This window comes from Sinohyriopsis cumingii, chromosome 2 (genome assembly GCF_028554795.1).
Source record: "Sinohyriopsis cumingii isolate HCF-2022 chromosome 2, ASM2855479v2, whole genome shotgun sequence".
NCBI classification, from domain to species: Eukaryota; Metazoa; Mollusca; class Bivalvia; order Unionida; family Unionidae; genus Sinohyriopsis; species Sinohyriopsis cumingii.
Genome location: NC_142962.1, coordinates 60,045,789 through 60,069,098, shown reverse-complemented (window position 1 = coordinate 60,069,098; position 23,310 = coordinate 60,045,789). Strand labels below are relative to the sequence as shown.

Below are 23,310 nucleotides of genomic sequence, written 5' to 3'. Positions count from 1 at the left end.
AACTTCATGTAAATGTAAACATCCCGTTTATATTAATATCCATTTAACCAGTTTCGGTATTTATTCCCAAACCAGAAGACTGTTTCTCTAAAATGGCTATTGTTTTTCAGACAAATTCTGCAACGTATTAAATATATGTGTACAGCATGTCTCAGTCTATCCTTAGTGTTTAGTTATAATCGGAAGAATAAAGCAACAACACGAAAAATGCATGACAAAATATTTCTTATATAAAAAATGATGAATGGAAAGTTTCGAAGTAGGATAACAAACATATAACCAAACATCTTTCATACCTCTTTTTCGGGGTCAGGCATTCCTGTCCTATGTTACAATTCGATCATTCCCACACTATATATCATATTTAGTTTACATTAAATTCCATTCGAAATCGTGTAAATCCAATTGAAAACGGTTTCTTGCATAATTCTCATCTCAAGAATATTGGTTGTCTTCTCAAAATATTTAATATATTTACTCATAAGGTTTTGGAAGTAGTGTGAAAGGATATATGTCGACGACAAAATTCCATTCCCTTGCTTTTGCGAAGTAATGCTTGTTATGTTCACAAAAGAAATGGACTTTGAATTAATGCAAAACACCAGCAAATAGGAAGCCGATGTCATTTCATTTTTTCAATCTATTCACCAGTCCGATATAATGTTGGGTTGATAGAAGCAACCATTAATTTTTATCATTTATTTTCTTCAGAATTTGTCTTCCTATGTCGTATGTACGGAATTAAAAATTATGTTTCCTCCACCTTGGCTTAAGTTATTTGCTTGTTGCCTTTTACCGTCAATTAAAGAAGCGGCAAAATAAATTTAGTTAATATTTTTATAATGCATATAGATCATGTATATACTAAATATGGCGTATTAAAGAAAATGGCTACTGATCGTATATATGTTTATTACTTTAATTGTAAAGCACATACAAATCAACTAATGTACATCAAAATTAGAATTTTAACCGTGAAATTATTGTCTTACCTCTTTTAGCAATAAATCTGTACGATTGCTTGAGGTTATTTTCTATTCTTTCAGGGAGAATTTCAACATTAGTAATGTCGAGGACATATGACACACAGTGGATTTCCCTGACATGATGGTCAAAAGAAAGATAATGTGGGATTCTGTATCTTTCATTCCAAGGTAATATTGCTGGCACCGTGCGCACTATATCAAACAGGCGACAAAAGAACTCTTGTATAGGATGAAAAAATGTCCTTCTCGGCAAGGAGGGCTCAGACTGAAATAAAAGTCGTCCTTACTAAAGTTCTGCTGTCATGTTAATCACCGTAAACTGTACCTTCTTGTATGTTAAAAGAGTTTCCTCGGATTGCTTTAAATGAACTTATTAATGAATATTTTATTTTTATTTCGTAGACTTTAAGACCTTGTTTTGTCGACGTGTAGTCGTAGACTGCGTTGCATATATCATTAAGGGTTTCATTATGCATTTGATGTGCTAAAATGACTTTAATAACATCGCTGCTTAGAAGCATATTGTACAATTATATTATTATTCGTTTTTACCTTTTATAGATCAGACTGCATTGATAGATCAAACACATGCCAGGAGACTTGAAAGAAAACTATTTTCCGCTAAAATGTGGTGCACGATCGTCGTGGCTCTAATGCGTCCTTTTCGTAGCTACTTTATTCGGAATCTTATAGTACAAACATATAACTACCTTGTGCAGACGTCACATGGCAGCTACAATGGACCAGCGGTTGCTTATAACAGCAACCAACCATTTTAAATGAAACATTTAACGTCGAGTTAAAAGTATTTGATTGACGCTAAGAAAGCGAGCAAGATTTATATTTTAGGTATTCGCAATATAGCCTGCCAATTTTTGGCAAGAAAAAATTAATAGCGAATGCAATAGCTTGGCATGGCGGACAAGTTTCAAAATTGAGTCGTTTTGAGCTTCAGCACCATGGATGTGTTTTTTCTCTCGCTGGAATACAAAGCTTTTTGACAAAAATAGGCTCAGGTGAAGAAGTCATGTCTTCTTGAACAGAATATGCGATATTGGCGAAGTAAAATGTAACTTTAATGACATGTCACATCTATATTGATGTCTGAATGTGTACTGTGTGCCTTCCTTCATTCATGTGTGTATTGGAAATGTGTCTACCAAGAAAAGGGGAAGAGAATATTAGAACTCACTATTCGCTTAATCGATACGTTTGTATTATCTTATTCCTCGTTCTGTGCGTATGTTCGTGTAAGTATGCAAAACAAGGAAGGCAGTCATAATGAGGAAATTATGAATGTTATTACACACCTGTGCATGCTCTTCTTTCATGCCCCCCAGTACGGAGATAATTTCATAGATATTCAGGTCATCGTTTCCTTCCATTCCACGCGTGTCGCACAGATGGACTGGCAGCTCTGTTAGAGTTTCTGGACATCTTATCTTATAGATGCGATACTAAAATTAAATAGAATAGAACACTTGTAAAACTTCAATAAACGGGAGATCAACAGAAATGTAAAAAACATGTTTTGCTTTTATTTCCCGCGCGCTAACCACTGAGTCAGCGCAGCTGTTTTGCTTATCCATTCTCTTAGGAAAAAAAACGCCTCGGGGATGTTGACTGCCCTCCTCCATCCGTCTGTTATGACATATTCTCCAACAAGTCTAGGCACACATTCACGAAATCTTGTACAGTGGCGAAATAGTTGTGCGATGCATATTTTGATTCCAGCTGCGACCTTTCTTGGACCTCGAGAAGGGGTCAAAAGTGAAAAAGTGCAAAAGAAATTAATTTTTGGATAAAATTTATTGAATTATAAATATTGAATCGACAAGAACAGACAGGACATAGGGACATAAAAGAAAATTTCAGACACGAAGTTAACATTGGACCACAATTCCATGCTCAATTTCCAGACGCTTAGATGCTTTATTTTAACATAGAAATAAACATATATCTTCACCCTATAACCATATATACCATATATACACTTATTTGGGCATGAAACAGCACATTCAGACACGAAACTGGAATCGGCCCTGGAGTTCATCCTTATCTACTACAGTGACATAGCCCGCTGGGTCATAACTTAAAAAGAGCTGAGATGACCATTCTGTAGCCATGCATGTATACACTATATACACTTACGGGCATGAAAAGATTAATTCTCATATACAATCAATAATGGTTTCAAGATTTATTTTTAACTACTCAGGTAATTAACCCCTGAGTTGTGACGGGAAACCGGGGTCCAGAAGCCATACCTTTTCCGACATGTATGAGAAGACGGAAAAGGAGGAAGACAATTTATATTGCAACAAGCCGATTTCCTCTTGATCAATACATATAATACTAACTTAACTACACTGATGGCAGCACGCTAAAACTTATATATATATATATATATATATATATATATATATATATATATATATATATATATATATATATATATATGGAGAAAGTGATGAATTACTCCTCTTGTATCTTGTTAGACAGTATTGCCAAAAATTTAACAACTGTCAATATGATGCTGTGTATATTTGTGTACTTAACTTTCGTCTATTATTGAACACTATAAATAGAATGTTTACATAACTATACAAAAAATCGATAATTATAAGTTGTAAACAAAATGTTTACATAGCTTTTAAGGTGTGAGCATTTTAATCCCAGTCAGGTTTACAATTAGATTGGAAGTTTCCGTTTTAATGATTCCCATCGAGCGAAAATGTATGTAAATTGGTTTTTATAAACATATAATTCATTCACGTTCTATATCAGTCTGTGGCAATCCATGATCATAGATTTCATGTCTTGTTGGCATCAGATATAACTGGAGAGGAATTATTCATTTAAAATATTCTTTGGAATTATTATTGCGCATATTGACTTTTGGATTTATATACATTACTTTGGATTATTGTGAACTCATTCAAAACATTATGGATTGCATCATATTATTAATTCAGAACATTCTATATATTTTGGATTTGTGATAGGACAGTTAGGATTATTCAGGATGTATTTCACAATACTGCAAGTGCCTCTTAAATTTTCACTTTGTATTGTAGAGTAATAAATAACTGGTTTATTTTACTTAAATATTTGATTTCACTTCATTCTGTTATATTTAATAACTTTAATCGTAGCTATATCATTTTCGTCATTTATGTAACGTACTTGTCAATGAAGGTTACTGAAATAACACATTATTTCTCATTTGAAATTCTCTCTCAGTAAAGTTACAGAACTTTCTAGCATCGCCTGTATTAGAACCAGATATTAAAGTGACGCATTTGAACATGCTAGGTTTTCTCCAGTTTTATAGAATCATATACTTCTCCCAACGCTTTTAAATAATATACATTCGAGCAGAAAATAACGGTTATCGTCTTCAACTGAGCACAGTTTGCAGATTATTTTGTTTTCTCTGTGATTAATTCTCGAATTATTCCATATATCAGATACGATTGTTAATCTATTTTATTACAATTTTAAGTTACTTTATGCAATATTATATTTTTGGACACTAATAGTTTCTAAAAATGAATGAAATATAATCTTATCAAACGTCCTGCAGAAAACAACTTGACTAGCAAAACTATCATTTAAAGTCTGGATAACATTTTCTGACAATATTTGTTTTACAATAGAGGAAACATCATTACCTTCAAAAAGCCAAGCTTCACATAAATTACTAAATAATAAAAGTCTTCCTATGCCTAAATTTGCTTTCCTGTAAAGCAACGCTATCATTTAGCATCATATTGTACGCATGCTTTGTGTATTTTCTTTAATGAAACTGAGTAATGTTGAAGGAATATTTAATTTTGTCATAAAATATATTGCAGTAATGCATTCTGATAATATCACCACATATAAAACAACTGTGTGTACACTGTCTTATGCCAAGTAATTTCGTAAGGAATTGTTATTGTTATCTTTCAATATTTAGCTTTTGCAAAATCCACATTCTTTTGCTCTATAAAGTAATTTAGGAGTTAAACGTTTGTCCAATAAATCCAATACGTGGATTGCATTTGTATCTGTGTATATGTATAGGTATTTCCTCAGATCTTAAACTGTTTTCTGGGACTAACTGGACAGGTAGTTTAAAGAAATATAGCAAGTGTCACCAGGTGTATAAGCAAAACCTAATATATCCAAAAGCAAAAATTATGTATACGACCTAAATTTCCGGCCGATTAATGAAAATTAAAATTTCGAGGTATTCTCTCTCTCTCTCTCTCTCTCTCTCTCTCTCTCTCTCTATATATATATATATATATATATATATATATATAAGGAAAATATGTATTAATAATGCAACAATATTTATTTTTGTTCTATTGCCAGAAGGAGATGCATATGCTTACCGATACTAATGGGTCAAAGCTGAATTTTATCGCATCGCCCATAAAGCCCTTTTGCCATTATCTGATCTAATATAAGCTCCTACATTTTGACAACATAAAATATATGCGGTCAAGGGCAATATAAAAACATATACCTTCTGTGTGACACTCGTCCAACTAGATCCGCTGAGAGCTCTAGACGAAACATGCCCATTTATGATGGAATCGATGGTATTTACAAAGCTAGATTTCCCTGCGCCAACCTGTCCGATTAAGAGTATGTTGATATATTTAAATGTTTCATGTAGGTCATGCTGTTTCGGTAACGGCATAAAGTCTTTTGTTGTCATCTTCAACTCATGGAGATACTGAAAAACAAAACTTAATTTGACAGCTTCCCATCTTTACTCCACAATGAAAATAAAAATGGAAAAGGTAAATAGGACCTGGACTTAAGCAAAAGTTCAATATTAAATCGAATCTATAAATTTACTATTACGTCATCACTGGCTTTGGTTTGAGAAACCATTATGCGACGCGTTTAAAGCGGTAATATAGCCTGTTTTTGTCGCTTTAGGTCTATTACTTTGATGGATGATAAACTTAACCGTCATATTTGTTTTACGATTAAATATGTTATATTTATTGGAAACAACATACTAACATTTATTCCCAACATTTTCCAAGATTACATTTCAAAAGTGCTATGAATGCTGAACTGTGGCAAGATGAATGGCAAAACACGAGTAAATCAAATGTTTTCACCCACTGGAAGCAAGGGTCTAATCCGGTATAGCGCAAATGATGCAATTATTTATTAAAATTCTAATGACAGATAGAATAACCTGAACTTGTCTTGAAAGGAGAATTCTTTCGCTCGGTCTCCTAAACTGTACTAATCTCGGTGGTACAATCATATGTTTAATATCTATGATGAGATCATAATGAATTTTGCCCCTAGCAGTTCGTCTATTCAGTTTTTGTGCTCAGTTGTACCTGCGTTGGGTACATTCGTTTAGGTAAACATATTTCACCTTCTTGACGTATAAGCATTTATATCTCGCCAATATTAACAACGTTTTATCGAGTCGTTAATTCTGGTGCTTTATGTTGATTAAAATATCTACTGGGATGCTTTTCCATGTATCTGTCTAACATTAAATACACTTAAGAAGATCACAAAATAATAGAGGTCAACTTTTGTCTGTATACTGAACAGAAAATCTACTGGAAGAAAGCATCCCAAAAATAACTGTTCTGGACATAAAACCAATATAAACAAGTGCATCTATATCAAGACATTCGTAAACTATGTCCTTGATATTTTACGAGTACAGTGTGAAATGCCAACATTATAGACCATGACAAGGGTAAGGACGAATAATCTAATTATGAAATTGAGTCTTGAAGATACAGAAGTAGCATGTTTACGATGATAACAAAATTAATCTCCAGTGTACTTCACTGAGGAATTATAATCTTAATACATTTCTGGCAAGAATTCATGCAGATGCGGCACAGACCTCAGTGAGAAATAAATCTAACATCTATATGATTTGATATTCAATGTGAAAGCTGATTTTGACTGTGAACATATAAACCTCGTTTCCTTAATAATTTGCAACTCAATATAACATACCTCGTCATTCCACTCGGGTTGTCCCATAACACAATATAACATACCTCGTCATTCCACTCAGGTTGTCCCATAACACAATATAACATACCTCGTCATTCCACTCAGGTTGTCCCATAACGCAATATAACATACCTCGTCATTCCACTCAGGTTGTCCCATAACACAATATAACATACCTCGTCATTCCACTCAGGTTGTCCCATAACACAATATAACATACCTCGTCATTCCACTCGGGTTGTCCCATAACACAATATAACATACCTCGTCATTCCACTCTGGTTGTTTCAATAACACAATATAACATACTTCATCATTCCACTCTGGTTGTCCCCATAACACAATATAGCATACCTCATCATTCCACTCAGGTCTATGCCTCCATAATACAATATAGCATACCAGGATATGTCTCCATAACACAATATAACATAACTCATCATTCCACTGAGGATCATGCCTCCATGATACAATATAGCATACCTAATCATTCTACTCTGGACTATGTCTCCATAACACAATATAACATACATCATCATTCCAGTCTGGACTATGTCTCCATAAAGCAATATAACATACCTCATCATTTCACTCAGAACTATGCCTCCATAACACAATAATGCATACCTAATCACTCCACCCTGGACTATGTCTGCGTAACACAATAAAACACACCTCATCATTCCACCATGGACTATGTCTCCGTAACACAATAAAACACACCTCATCATTCCATTCTGGACAATGTCTCCGTAACACAATATAGCATACCTCATCATTCCAGTCTGGACTACGTCTCCGTAACACAATATAACATACCTCATCATTCCACCCTGGACTATGTCTCCGTAACACAATATAGCATACCTCATCATTCCAGTCTGGACAATGTCTCCGTAACACAATATAACATACCTCATCATTCCACCCTGGACTATATCTCCGTAACACAATATAGCATACTTCATTCCACCCTGGACTATGTCCCCGTAACACATATAACATACCTCATCATTCCAGTCTGGACTATGTCTCCATGCCTTTGATTTTGGTTTTTTTAGTTTTGGTGAATCTGCATTTAAAGAAGTCTAATTATTGAAAGATCGCAGGTTTAACCTTTTCTTAATTCTCAATATTGTTTAATTTCAATTATTCAACTGCGACAATACACAGTCCTAAATTAAATCAAATGTTATATCTAATATATTCGTACATTCGTGTTAGTGTGTAAATGTTTCGATTTCCAGTATCTTTCAATTTAAGTAGTTACTGGAGATAGCTGTGGATTTCTCTTCTTTAGTGGAAATGCAATATGCAACTTGTAACATAAATCTGATTGTTGATATATGAATGCAACATATCATCACTTTGAATTCACTACCTTTCTGTGTAACGTCTAGGGTATTTTAAGCAACAATTGCAATACAAATGGCGTTTGCCTAAAAATTCTGAATTCAGCAAGTATTTCACAAATACTCAAACAATGACAGCGATATAAAAAATACGAATTAGAATCATGTTATACAACTCAAAGGTGAAACTATCAAATAAGTATTACCTGAGACAGAATATACTTCTAGGTTAAATGCATTGTATGTACCAGTGATGAGGTCTTGAAATGTTGAATCTTGTGGTAATTTGTAGGTATTTCCTATATTTATCCTTGAATTCAGATTAAAAAAGCCACCTCTCTTCGTCACAACGTGACAAAATGTACACAGCTCTCCGTTTTGTCCAAATTGAGGTCCAGATAGTAGATGGTTTACTGTTGCAAACTCTGGAAGTTGTACTGGAAACATGCCCATTTCCGAGCCTTTCTTATCTTTAGATCTTAGATGGAATAGGAAGGCTGAGTTGTCATACGCGTGTCTGACCTCGGCCGAATTCTGCCAACTGTTAGATGTGTAACCTCCAAACACATGGTTGCTTGTGCTGTAGATGATGGTTACAGTTGCTCCTCTGTTATCGCACTTTTCATGAAATACCTTCATGTATAAAAGAAAATGTATTGCCATGCGTGTGTGTCAAGGGTAAATTTATGATTCCCCCATATCTATTTGCTAAAACTTATTATTTTGTTAGAAACAAGCGGTTGACGGGTGAAGTGGAGAAATAAGGACTTCTGTCAAATTATGAATCTTACATAAATACGGTCGGAAAGAACTTCACAGAGGTATAATCATCATAAATTTTATGAATACGAATAGCACATTACGGAATCATACGTAAAGTTTCAGCTTATATAAAATAAAACAGAATATCATCAATAGTGATAAAAAGGTTTCTTTGTTGTATTACTACTAAAGAAATATCGATCGCTAATAACAACACATGGCACCCACTCATCCACCCAGCGAAAATATATTTCCAGTCGAAAGCATACATAATATAAGAACACTAACACACTAAAGATGTTACATGCACGTTAAGGTGCTGATACATACTGTACATATACCTTAATATATAACATCGTGCCCAATCAGATTTCAAAGTTTGAAGTTTATATCTCAGACGGTGTAGGATGAGTTGCACGAATACAAATATGGACGAATCAATGTTTTATCTGCAATTATATATATATATATATATATATATATATATATATATATATATATATATATATATATATATATAATGCACGAGTGTCCCCAACATAAAGTCCCACCACCAAAAGTTGGACTGAAATAAATGTCAACATCTTGACGCTAACCCATATACATAACTTCCCAAAGCTAGAATTCTCTTATTTGAGCATAGGCAGTATTACGGGACACTACGCACACATATACTCACCTAAACGGACGGACAGGATTGCATAATATCCACCTTTCTTGAGAAGTGTTGGAACAAAAAGAATTCTGTTATTTCTGACAGTTAGCCATAAATTAGTCTTATTTCAAAAAGAAAGAAATACAACAAACAGAAAACTACCTGAGGGTCACATCCATCCGAATTAATGCAGTAGAGAAGGGTAAACTGTTTGGGTCCTTGTCCTATCCATTCTGAAAGCTGTTCCTTGTCTTCCTTTGTTAAAGAGGAATCCATGCTTGCCTATTGATGTTCCTGAATTAATAGTTAGGCTAGTAATGTATTCAATGTATTTTAATGCACAATAAGTGCGACGTATATAGCGTCAGTAAATTTCAATTTTCAGATGTTGAACAAAATTTCAGAAACTACGAAACTGATGGACCACAAATAAGAACCTCTGTTTATTTGTTCTTTACAGACACAATTTAGTTCAACTACAAGGCAATAAACAAAGAAAACTTACGTAATGATACGTGGCAGCAAATGGACACTTGAGGAATGAATGGAAACAAACCCAGATTTCGTTCTATCTGTTGCAGTTGCCTCGATGATAATAGAAAAATTAAATAGTGACGCTATAGGTTGCATTGCTTACCCATCTGTAACCGATGAGGACAGAACTGAATGCTTCTTTTGTATATTTACTAATGTTAAACTGAACAGTTATTTTTAGAAACCGTGCTGTTTGTTGCTTCCATCTATATCACTGTACCCAGTGCCATAAATATATATATATATATATATATATATATATATATATATATATATATATATATATATATATATATATATATATATATATATATATATATTCGAATACGAATTTTAATTTCAATATCTGATAACGTTTAGCATAAAACCGAATGTCATGTAAAAACAACTTATAAAGATAAGAAGAAACTAAAAAAGCAAAAGTAAAACTCTGAAATTCAATTTTGATATTAAGAAATAAACTGCATATCATAAACCAGTCTGAAAAAATTATTGAATAACATGTTTATTCAGTCAGTACTAAGTACGTTACACAAGTGTTGAATATAAATGTCTGAGAACAAAATGTAACTATAAAACCTAAAATGATAGAAATCCATTTTGGCGATTTACATGGCAAACGGAAAGTTCAATTTCTGATAAACTTGGCCAATCGATTATTAACATCTGGTTTGTTTTCTAATTTCACAGTGAGAACTTTCTTTACAGAGAATGCATGCATTCATATTCCCAGTGTTATTTTGTTTAGATAAGTAGAAATACAAAGAGTAAGAAAAATTAAAGGAAAGCGAAGCACGTTGTACTGTGATTGATTTTCAGTCTGATCACGAGTAATTCCCAGAGTAAGACTGACACCCTTTCGATTTCCGTGGTATATATGTGTGTTGGGTTTAGAGGCATGCAATGAATCGATAGTGACATTGTCCTATTTGGAAGACATGTTATCGTTGATTACTGTGTAGAGGTCACAACTCTGATATTACCGTTACAGATTTCAAGATATCCTTGCGTTGTCAGCTCTAAGTTCCAAATACAACTACAACAACTACAGCTACTACCTCCACCACCACCACCACCATCAAAGTTTTTTTTCTTTGCTATATATGGAATTGTTCAGCTCGAAGTCTAATCGGTACAACTTACCTGTTCTCTCCCACTATCACATTTGTCTAAACTGAAACAAACCGAGAAACAACTTGATAAAGGTAATCATGAGATATTGTAGCTTTCTTAGTACCCAAACAGAAAGTATATGAGAGGCACTTTAAGGGTACCGAAAATGTCCGAAAATTTAAAGACGTTTTTCTGCCATGGTAAATGTATGACGTGGGAATCCTCATAATGCATAGCTAACTTTAAATTATCAAACTGATCATGAATGAAAGTTCTATTATTTATAAAGGTATCACTGACCTTGTAGCAAATGGTGAATGAACAATTTTACACACTCGATTACATAGATCATATCCTTTTTTCCCAACAGAACGAACTATTTTTAATCTCGATTGTATCTTTAAGTACTAGACCTACAATTTAAGACGGGGACCCTGATATACATGATGGAGCAGAGTCGACGACTTCCTGCTTGATCAAGCAGTGCCATGTACTGTATTCCAAGATCGAACTATAGGTCATATTTTCAAGAATACCACGCTTAGTTGGCTAAACCCTAACCCTAACCCTAACTTATTGTAATGTTTTGTTTTCTTTTTGCTGAAGTATATCCAGTCAATCAAATGGTTGATTTTTTCAGACTGTTAGGAGCCATTTGATCTGTTTGTGGAGTGATAGTAGCCGAGTTGTCCCGATGTCGATTTACTTCCTAGTGTTCGAAGTCGCTAAGTGCACGGGACAGTTTTTATGCACAAATGTAATGTTGCATATATCCGCTTAATATAATAATTTAAAAAAAATAAAACACATGGGCGAGGCCATGTTTTTGGATTTGTATAATAAAGCAAAACATAAGAATTCATTCGCTTGACCTGACAAGTCAGCGGAAATCAATATAATAAAATGTTGACCCTCCCACACACACATTTATACATGCATCTTTCGTGACCGAAGGCTATTTTTGAGAGCACGTGATGCTCACAGTGCGAACACAAATACAAACCCTTTCCCAGGGTGATAATTTTTAAAAAACATTGTGTACTTAATGGCTTGATGCAATTCAAAATAGTTGTCATCCAGGCAGTGTTTGAGATATTCTACTTGCCTTGAACCAGTATGCCTACTGCTATCAGTTACTAGCTCTGCTTGCTATCCAACTGTTGGTATTTTACTGCCTACATACTGTACAGTGACTACATGAGGTGCACATGCCTCACATCATTTTCAAGAAAAACACAAGCTGGAAAGACCAAATTCACAAATATAATTATTAAACAATAATAGCTCAGAAAGTCACAACACAGCCTTAAGTTAAGGAATTTACCAGGCGTCAATTTACGAAACTGTCCTCTGCCACCTAATCACATTTGTCCAGATGTTCTCAGACGTGCCTGTAGGAGTCCAGCGTATATAATGCTGAGGAATCAATAACAAGATTGTATGCTTGTATTTATATTGCAGATTGTATACACAAAATAATTCTGGAAATAATAAACAGGCATGCAGAAGACCGGATGGACTCGGCATTTTAAGTGTAGATTAAATACAAAAATGAATGGCTGTACTTTTCCAGTCCTGTATGATCAGAATAATACATGTTTTGCAGTGTGGAGACGTTACCAGGAGCATGAGGAAAGCGTTTGAGCCCAAGGACGAAACCCTTGGATTCAAAGACTGTTACAAGTACTCCGGCGAAAGTCTGCATGATTGGTTGCTAGGTACACAAATTATACGCTTTATTCCAAGAATAAGGATATTTTAAACATAAAAACCGCTATACTCAAGCTGCGCAGAAAAATAAATTTATATGTTAGAGTAGAGCTAACGTAACATTATATCATGATGTTAAACAGCTGAAGGCTATGAAGCATTTATTTACATATGGTTTCTTTCAATCCGTTCCATGCCAATGAAACCTAAACACAGCTTTCAAAAATATTGTTCTCAGAAATGAAGTATCAACTAGGCTTGCACAGACTAAATATTTATACAGACTGAATTTTTTGAAGACATTTTTATTGTTAGGTTAGAGAGCCTGAGAATTTATTACTATTATTTTATTTTTAAGATCAATATGTAACATTTTAAAGGAACCATCTGCAACATTAGAATCTTAAACACATCTTCAATCGGCTCTTTCGTTCGATGAAGCTCATATCATACAAATATAGGCTCTCAAATGGGTAATGAATTGATACTGAATTTATGAAACGAATTGAATAATGTCCAACTTTTGCTAGCCTTGTCTGGACATTATTAAACTCGTTTCATAAATTTAATATAAAATTATTACCCATTTGAGTCTGTTTATCACATAGTTTTTAGCTGTAATAGAAATAGATAGAAAGAAGAAGAAATAATTTCGTTCTTTATGACTCAGACGTTGAACCTTTCATTTGCTGCCGTTAAAAAATAGTCCCAAACTGTTGTCGATTTTTTGGCAGTTTTATAAGCAACAACATTTAAAAAAAGATTTTCTTTTATAAATTAGAATTAAAAGAGTAATTGTCCTTCAGAAAATGATATGAACAATTGACAAAGAGATCATCGTTTCTCGACACATAATGTGTATGAAAGTCTGTGTGATATCACATAGTTTGAGCCACTGAGGTTAGACGACCAGTGTAACAATGTTGATACCTAAGGTATGTCTCTTTCAGTACTGGAAATTTTGGATATTTATATGAAAGGATTATTACTGAATGAAGAAATTCCATATTTATTGTAATGTATTTGTGACCGGATATTTGCATTAGTTGATTTGGAACAGGAGACAGTGGAATTGCATCACATGAGAGACATTAGATCGTTTGAGCTATTTTACCACGATACGGAAAAGCAAGTAGATTATTTAGTGCAATGGCAAGTGGTGTAAAGTGATTTGACCAAAGACGCAAACAGTAGGTAACCCGAACTGAATTATTCGTACTCGTTCTCTTTTATTCTCGAGTCCGGCAAGATAAAGAAACACTGAGCCATCCAGGCTTCTGCCTCCATTAGTCGCTTTTGCGACATGCACGCAGGCCCGTAGTGCCTATTCTGTAGCTCTAACGGCTGTACAACAATGGAGGACGACGGACGGAGGATCGTAGCATATTCTCATATGGCCCTAGACCAGGTGAACAAAAATGGAATGTATTAAAATGCGTAAAATGTGTAATTCATTATTTTTAAAAAAATACACACAAAAATGAATTAACTCGTGCATTCTTCCACTATTATGTGTGATACTTACCGGCTTCAAGTTCCAGATCCAGTGAAAATTTTATCAATATAGTGATTAGCGCGGAAGTTTAATTGTAGAGCATAGCTAAGTTGCATATAATAGATCGTTTTTAAAAGATATCGTACACGTGGCATTTTGCTATCAAGGGTAGTTTGTACGAGAAGCAATTAAATCTGACATCAGCAGTTTTAGTCGGACGATATTTTTCATTTTACAAATCGTTTTGACTTGTTACGAGATGAATAATTTGCAATATCTAAGTTCATCCAAATTACTACAGTCCATGTTATTATCATCGTTTTTGGATGTACGCCAATCTTCTATCATAGAGTAGTATTTGTTGTGGCGATGTATTGATTATCATGTTATATTCGCATTCTTTTGGTCTTTTGTTCGATGAAAAGAGTCTATATGTTGCGCTGTGAGATTTTACACCAAAGTAACGACACAAATCAAAGTCACTGCAACACGAAAGTCTAGCGAATACGTAATAAATAGATTAACAAACTGGTGTTATCAGAAAGAAATTCGTTGAATAATTGATTATGCCACTTGCGAGTGAGTCAATCAGCTGCTTCACTGTAAAGTTCGAAAGTGTAAACCGCTTCAAATTACTATTGTGCGTGTACTGTATAGCGGACTTAACGAGTTTATCGTGATCCGAAAAGTGTTTATTTTGAGGAGTTACGTCATCGAAATACTGACTGCACAACACCGACTCGTCCGACTCAATACCCAGTTTAACGTGGAATTGTATCTTACTCGAGATCGATTCACCCTGTCTTACAAATTATCTTTTTTCGACATTTTTCAGCAATGAAAAGTAAAAATGAACGAGCTGAAAGTGTACATTCCAACCCAAAGCATATATTACAGAAATATATATATATATATATATATATATATATATATATATATATATATATATATATATATATATATATTGCATTGGATCTATCCGAATAATTATGAAGTAGCGAAACTATTTCTGTCCAGCTTATGACAGTATTCGTCCAATTCAGTTTCCGCTCTTGGCTACATACTATTTCATTCTGTAACATTAATAAGTTTAAATAAAAACATATCTCATTTCAACTTATCACTGCATGTCATATGCAGACTATGGCGTGGCTCTTTACTAATATCTACGGTAATTCAGAGTGTGAGCCACATTATGGGTTGCTAATATTTTGCATTTATGCACAATCAGCACCTAACGTGAGATAGTATGTCCCTTATAAAACTCTTGGCTTTTAATACTAAGTGCTACAGATGTGAATAGAGACCTATGGTCAACGTGTATTTGTTTTCATGGCTTTTCTTTATTCATCAATTTCCCTACAGTAAGATACTTTATTTTCACTTACCTGCCTGGGTAGTGTGATTTTATTTTGAATATACTATTATGTATTTTGCGAAATTAATTAAAATTTTGAATCCTGTTCAGCCATTTCATTTTTCAGGATGAACACGTATTTCTCAGTCAGAATCGTATGGTTTGTTTAATATACTTATTGCCTAATTTTAGTTATGTATGATAATTTGTTGTCAGGTATGGTTGTCAGGAATTGTTATCAGATATTATTGTCAGGTATTAGTGTCAGGTTATATCAATGTTCTAATAAGGTAACTGTAGAATTTTATCATTTATGTAATGTGTACGTAAACCACACTTTATTTGATAATAGACTAGAAAATAAATTATCAATTGTAATAAGGTCTAACTGTTTCTGTTTGTTTCTTCAAATATTAAACGTCATGGATCTAAAACAATTTTTATCGGTATCTCCTGGTGTATAATATCCTGTACTATAGCAGGTTTATAAAAAGATGACTGACATAACGTGTGATATTTGCCGAATGTATACAATCTTGTTACAGTAGACACAATGACTGACTATGTCTCTTAAAGATATAAATACAAATATTCAAAATAAGTCATTGTTGCTCGATCAAAGAATACACATGCAACTGTAATCAATCAGAAATTCTACAATTTCACACAAAAAAAAGAAACTTACATATGTGGATACAGAAATATGTGAATGGGACTGACGAAAACCACATGTACACACGCTGATGTTGATCAGATCTTTAAATGAGCTGATTATACGGTTATCTGCACACACACACACACACACATAAAAATAACAACAAATCAGAAAACCAACAACAACAAGAAAAGCAAGAAGGAAAAAAAAAAGAAATGGAAATAACAGAAACGAGGATGTTCTGCAATTACGATGTCTGGAAGGTTTCAAGTTGACCAAGAATATTCATTCTACGACGTCAAGTATCCAACACTCCCGTTTTCAAAACGAAACAGAGGATGGAAGGAAGGGATATGTATAGCTCTTTCAAACACTTATGAACTATCCAACATGCCATATTACAAATCTACTCTCACGTATTAGTAGTATATGACCTATTTTTGCTGAACCATTATGACATACCAAGAAACAGACTTATTTAATTTTTCACAAGCCAATACCATACCTCATCCCTAGAAGAAACAAAATAAATTAATAACAGTCATAAGCCCAATATTACTGCCAAACATTTTTTCAACCCCAACACCTTACCACGCATTAGCTGAACTATGCGACATATACATAGACAACGTTATTTTCGTTTTCACAAATGAACGCACTACGGTCAATTTTTTTGACAGTCCACTTGCCCAACCTTGAAGACAACCTAACATTTTGCTTGGGAAGGTTCATGTTAGTAAAGTACATTCAGAGATGTCGTGACATTTGTTATGTATATCTATATTGTGTACTTAATTTGCTTCTGTTATTGAGGGTAATGCCTACATGATTTTGTCATGATTCAAAAAAATATACAAGATATTTTACTAGGATTTTGAGTTCAAGACCTGGTTTTTCTCTAGGAAATTATATTGTTTCTTAGATCAAATGAAATTACTACATATAGGATGTGTTAAACGATTATTTATTCCTGTTTAATCTTGGTCTTTCGGAATATATGATAAGAGTTTATAGTTGTGTTAAAATATTATTGGAGAAGAATTATTTACTTAAATGATTCATTGGAATTACAAAGTGCTTATTGACGTTTTGGACTAAAACACTACTTTGGGATTATTGAGGACTCATTCAAAGACATTCTGGATTATAACATTGTGTTACATCAAGATTACTGGTACATCAAAACAATCAAAACTATTAATACATCAGCAACAAATTCATCTCCTCCAAACCCGCAAAAAAAAACAAAAAAAAAAAAAAAAAACGAAACAGAGTAGATTTTGTTTCAAGTATTTCTGGATAAGCTAAACACTCTATAGGTCCTAAACCAATTCCGAAGTTTATTTAATGCACTTTTTTCTCTCACGCTGTCAACACTGTTCCATTCTTTATATAGCGGACAATGTTCGGGTCACCCTGCAGTGCTTATATTAGGCTATATCCTCGATGAAGGCAAAGCGCGGTGAACGCTTTTTTATAAATCGCCTTGTTAATTTCCGATGTAAGAAGTAATAATTTAGACCGAAGTATGGTTCCAAAAATGTGGACATAAACTTGATTTATAAGGTTCTGAAAAAGTATTTTGTTGTTGTTTCCTTTCGGACAAAAAATGGGAAATTTGATTCGATTGAATGCTTGCTTTCCAAATCTTCCACTTTCACGCTAGACTGCATGGGGCTTATTGTCATATGGTGTAAAATTGTGAGTGGCGTCCGGTACATGTAAAAACCTTCACCTGTTTAAAATACGAACCAATCCTTAAAATTTAAAGTTCACCAAATATGTACTAATGCTACAGCAATATCCTGTTATTTTTTTAAATCATTGATTTTTGAGAGAGCTGTATATGCCTGATGTACACTTTTGTATAACTTCACCCTAACATTTAGATCTCCAGAACTGGGCACAGGTGACATTGTTCTCATATCCAAACATGTTCGTCAGAAAATCATTATTTTTGGATGGACTTCTATTGAATATTATGGACCAGTTGTCCGACTATACCTGTGTGGTCTGATCTCTGGGTTGAACTATTTGAGTTTGGTTCTTTTATCGCCGAGAGGCCATTTCCTGCTAAAAGAAGGTCCGGTTCTCCTTGGACTCTCTAAACAAGGTGTGTGGCTTGGATCGGTGGGGTGCGTGATAGCTGTTATAGCTATAATTGTTGTAATGACAATGTCAATGGTTAATCCGTGTATCCCAAGTTTTGTAAGTGGTTTTACAGTGGACAAAGACGATTCCTCATTGAGAAAATCATTAAGAGCATAATAATAAGTTTTATAAAATCGATGTTCCTGACAGTATAATAAAATGGCTTTTGAACACGGCTTAATATGATATTGTATTTGTTTTGGGATTAGTGGATTGGTGTCTTTTTGATCTCAGATGTAAACAAAACATCAAGAACGATTAAATGTTCTGAATTGTCTCCAGTGCTACTTTAAACAATAATCTTTATATCAACTCATTATTAGCAATAACAATAATTGTTTATCTCATCATAAATATTCTTTGGGACGTTTCTAAATTAGACTTTGCAACACGTCGCGATTGACATGTGTCTTTTGAATGATCGACAATCAGATCTCATTATCTTACCAGATCTGACAGTAGGCTATCATCATCATCATCCGTTTACTCCACATAATTTTTACTCACTTGGCATTAATGGTGAGAATTAATATAAGTTTAAATGAGCCTCCGGATTACTTTAAGTTGTTGTTATAGCAGACAATATTACATGTTTCTATATTCATGTCACTAGGTAACAAAAATATATCGTCAGTATCAACAACAAAGTCGCGTTTCAGTTTTGTACCTACTATTTATTATTGAATAGTTTTCATAATGTTTTCATCTGAAACGTAGCCTTGATTTCCATAAAAATGATATTTCAATTAACCTTTCAGCGGTAATTTGAACAATGGAAACAGACTATGTAATAGATGTTTTGTTTCTAACATGTTTGCCTTAAATGGACATTACATTTGTCTTGTGCTTTGGTTCAATCTAGCTATCCTTTCTCTGCTAATCCGCTGCTATCTTGCAGACGGAAGTAGGTTGACCATATATTTTCATCTGCATCAATTGTCTTATTCAAATATCTGTGTGGTAATCTAACCTTCTAGTACAATAATCAAATTCACTAATTGACCTCCACCGGGAAGGTTAATAGATTTCTTTTTGAAATCAGATAAATATGTACCTGGTTTGTAAAGTACCTATCACGATATATGACTCTCTTATTCTTTTTCATTCTGTACCTCCAATCACGACGTTGTGGCATGTTAAAATTATTACATACCATGGTAAATTGTCTAAACTTGTAAGTTAAATGGTGTTCTATTTAAATTAATTAATAGGACAAGGTACTGCATCTTCACTCAGCAACTTCCTTATCGGGAATTAAGACTGAAACTTGTGAATGGATTTAACTAACTCTTGAACAGTTTTATATGTTAAATACTAAAATAAAATCCAAAAGTCGAATTTGGCAAATTCTGTCAGAATTTCGTGTTACACACTGCTCTGTATCTGTTCACAATCTTTTTTCTTATATCAAAGTTGAGCATATCAAATATATTTAACGAAATATAACTGTACCACACTGAAACTCGATATTTTACATCCAAGTCAATAAGCATCTTATAATTACATCATGTTTCTGATATTGCGCTTTCGCTCGAGGCTCTGCAACTGCGCCAATAGGTATCGATGTTCGTGATATAGTCTTCCTGAGCCAGTGACTATTTAATATTCATTTTTAGTGTTGCGATGTCCATTATAACGGGTAAGTTTATATACTGCGCTAATGTTCTAGACTTGTCTTGCTCTTATTTTATTCATGTGGGTTTGTGTTGAAAAGTTATATTGCCTTATGATTCTAATGCATTCACTACTTTCATCGATTCGCAGTTTATTCTTTCGATGTGGATTTCTGCAAACGAGGGCATGGGATATTAGTTTATGAGGCTTTCGTTTGGTTTTCTTTTTGTTGGTATGAATATATTGTCAGATTATTACGATCATACAGATACGTGTTTTTGTCAAAGTCGGCACAAAGAACGATAGCAAATGACATAGGGATACTTGGCGACAGTACGATCAAGTGTAATTCATTTGCTGGATCAAAAGGGATTTCAGCCCCAACATTGTTCACAAAAAAAAAACAAAGAATGTTTTGCATTTATTTCATACTTCTTTAACATTTTTAAGACTTTTCTTTAGCTCAAGATTGTAATTAAAACAAAATGAGTTTCTCTGAAGTTAGATTCCATGCACATATGAATATCGACGCGCTGACGTCAGCGAAAACATCCAGATAATTCCAAATTGGGTGTGTACGCTATGAAGATACGGTTTGAATATCCCCATCGATGGCCAGACCTACTATGAATGGTTGAGTGTTCATGAAATAAAGTATGTAATAAAGGGCCAGCACTGTAGATGCTTTGCTTTTAGTAATACAAACATGACTTTAAAGATGACCGCGTCCAAGTTCATGCTGAAATGAGAACTGTCAAATTTTCACTTGAGTCTCATGACGGTAAAGAATATAAAGGCATAATATCACACCTGGCATCTCATTACGGTAAAGAATATAAAGGCATAATATCACACCTGGCATCTCATTACGGTAAAGAATATAAAGGCACAATATCACACCTGGCATCTCATTACGGTAAAGAATATAAAGGCATAATATCACACCTGGCATTTCATTACGGTAAAGAATATAAAGGCATAATATCACACCTGGCATCTCATTACGGTAAAGAATATAAAGGCACAATATCACACCTGGCATCTCATTACGGTAAAGAATATAAAGGCATAATATCACACTTGGCATCTCATGACGGTAAAGAATATAAAGGCATAATATCACACCTGGCATCTCATGACGGTAAAGAATATAGAGGCATAATATCACACTTGGTATCTCATGACGGTAAAGAATATAAAGCCATAATATCACACTTTGCATCTCATGACGGTAAAGAATATAAAGCCATAATATCACACCTGGCATCTCATTACGGTAAAGAATATAAAGGCATAATATCACACCTGGCATCTCATGACGGTAAAGAATATAAAGCCATAATATCACACCTGGCATCTCATTACGGTAAAGAATATAAAGGCATAATATCACACCTGGCATCTCATGACGGAAAAGAATATAATGGCATAAAACACACCTAGCAGATCTGAAAATATGCACAATCTCGCTGTCGTGTATTTCTTTCTTCGGTGTTCATTTTACATGAGCTGTAATCTACACTATTGTTTGTGAAAAAAATACACATCCTTTAAATCCCAAATAAAATAAACGCCAATAAGACTCTTTCTACAAACATGTCAATTGAATTTTGAATATAAGTGTATGTTAAAGTACACAACGACAGCGAAAGGTTAGAGCAAAAGCAAGTATCGTTGTTGTTTTGAGCTAGAAACAAACATGAAATTCAAAAGCCTGTTCTTTTAGCTCATCACAGGTACACGCATGAGCTATTTGAGAGTTGCATGAACGTTGTCCTAGTTGGCGAATTACTTTTCTCTTTACCTAGTTGTCCTAGAAAAAATATTTTGATCAAGACTGTAAATAAAGTTTTAAAAAAAATGTTTGCCTCGGTTTCCGCGTCCTTTTAAATTTTGACATATATTTTAATTGACAGAAAAGGTTATTAAGTGTCCACATGCTATATGCACAAATTTGATTCAGATAATAAGACTTCGTTATTAATTAAAAACATATGTATTATTGTCTATGTACCTAAACATCTCTACAACTTTCCTTGGAACTTCGACTCTTTTCCTTCTTCAAGAACAGTCTATACCACCCAGATGTATCTTGCTAAGGATAATGAATACAGATGGGAATATCCTAAAACATTTGAGGTTCCGATTTTGAGCTAACCAATCCCAAAGAACGTTCCTTTCATAAGGCTTGTTTTAAATGAGAGAGAAAAATGTAATCTTTGAATTAGCCTTAGAGCTTGATGAACTCCACGCCAGTTTTCCTGCATAGTTTTTAATATCTACAGCTTTCAATTCATGTTTCGTTTTCGTGGGTATTTAAACACAGCGGCACGACAAACTGAATAGATAACTGATAGATAGCCGACTCATCTTAGCCGTCATTGAAAATTTAGCATAGCAAATTATTTAAATATAGTTGAATGCCTTCAGAAAAGGGCCAACCGGATCGCATTGATGCAGAGCCTAGAGTTGCAAATAAGGTAAATATTGTTAATGTGTGTGTGTGTGTGTGTGTGTGTGTGTGTGTGTGTGGGTGTGTGTGTGATTTGGATTTTAACGAAGCTTCAACATTATTTCCAGACATATTGCTACGATGTCTGCAGTATGGCCGTTTATAGTGATGTCTAACACTGGAGCATCATGCCGCAGACATGTAACGTCATGTGAAGCCCAGCCGCATTTTCCTGACACCAGGTCGACCAGTCCTAACACCTCTTAATGCTGAGCACCTAGCGAAGTATCTGCTAGTACCATTTTTTTTAAAAATATGTCTTTGATATGACTCGGCCAGGGTTCGAATCCGCGACCTCTTGCATCATCAGCGAACGATGTAGACACTTAGACCACCAGAGTGGTAAATATCGTTGACAGCGATAACCGAAAGAAGGAAACATAGTATTACTTCTATGTATAGTGTGTGTGTGTG

General features: G+C 34.1%; 1 protein-coding gene and 1 long non-coding RNA gene across 5 annotated transcripts in view; one reads left to right on the top strand and one right to left on the bottom strand.

Annotated features, from left to right (window-relative positions):
* LOC149804994 (uncharacterized) overlaps nt 1-1,180 on the top strand; it is a 21,382-nt gene extending 20,202 nt beyond the window's left edge. Inside the window, exon 2 of the long non-coding RNA XR_016417376.1 lies at nt 1,047-1,180. This is a non-coding gene — a long non-coding RNA (uncharacterized LOC149804994). The remainder of the gene's footprint in view (nt 1-1,046) is intronic.
* LOC149804993 (interferon-induced protein 44-like) overlaps nt 1-23,310 on the bottom strand; it is a 27,124-nt gene that overhangs the window by 3,167 nt on the left and 647 nt on the right. The window contains exons 2-8 of one of the 4 annotated variants that reach the window (XM_089946418.1): nt 11,703-14,511; nt 9,918-10,049; nt 8,545-8,971; nt 7,994-8,058; nt 5,503-5,715; nt 2,297-2,443; nt 993-1,251 (exon numbers count right to left, since the gene is read on the bottom strand). In XM_089946418.1, coding sequence (XP_089802544.1) covers nt 993-1,251; nt 2,297-2,443; nt 5,503-5,715; nt 7,994-8,058; nt 8,545-8,971; nt 9,918-10,031 — 1,225 coding nt within the window. In that variant the 5' untranslated portion in view covers nt 10,032-10,049; nt 11,703-14,511. Of the gene's footprint in view, nt 1-992; nt 1,252-2,296; nt 2,444-5,502; nt 5,716-7,993; nt 8,059-8,544; nt 8,972-9,917; nt 10,050-10,260; nt 10,501-11,432; nt 11,464-11,702; nt 14,512-23,310 lie in introns of those variants that run through there. The other 3 variants (XM_089946412.1, XM_089946404.1, XM_089946419.1) reach the window with 3 other exon arrangements.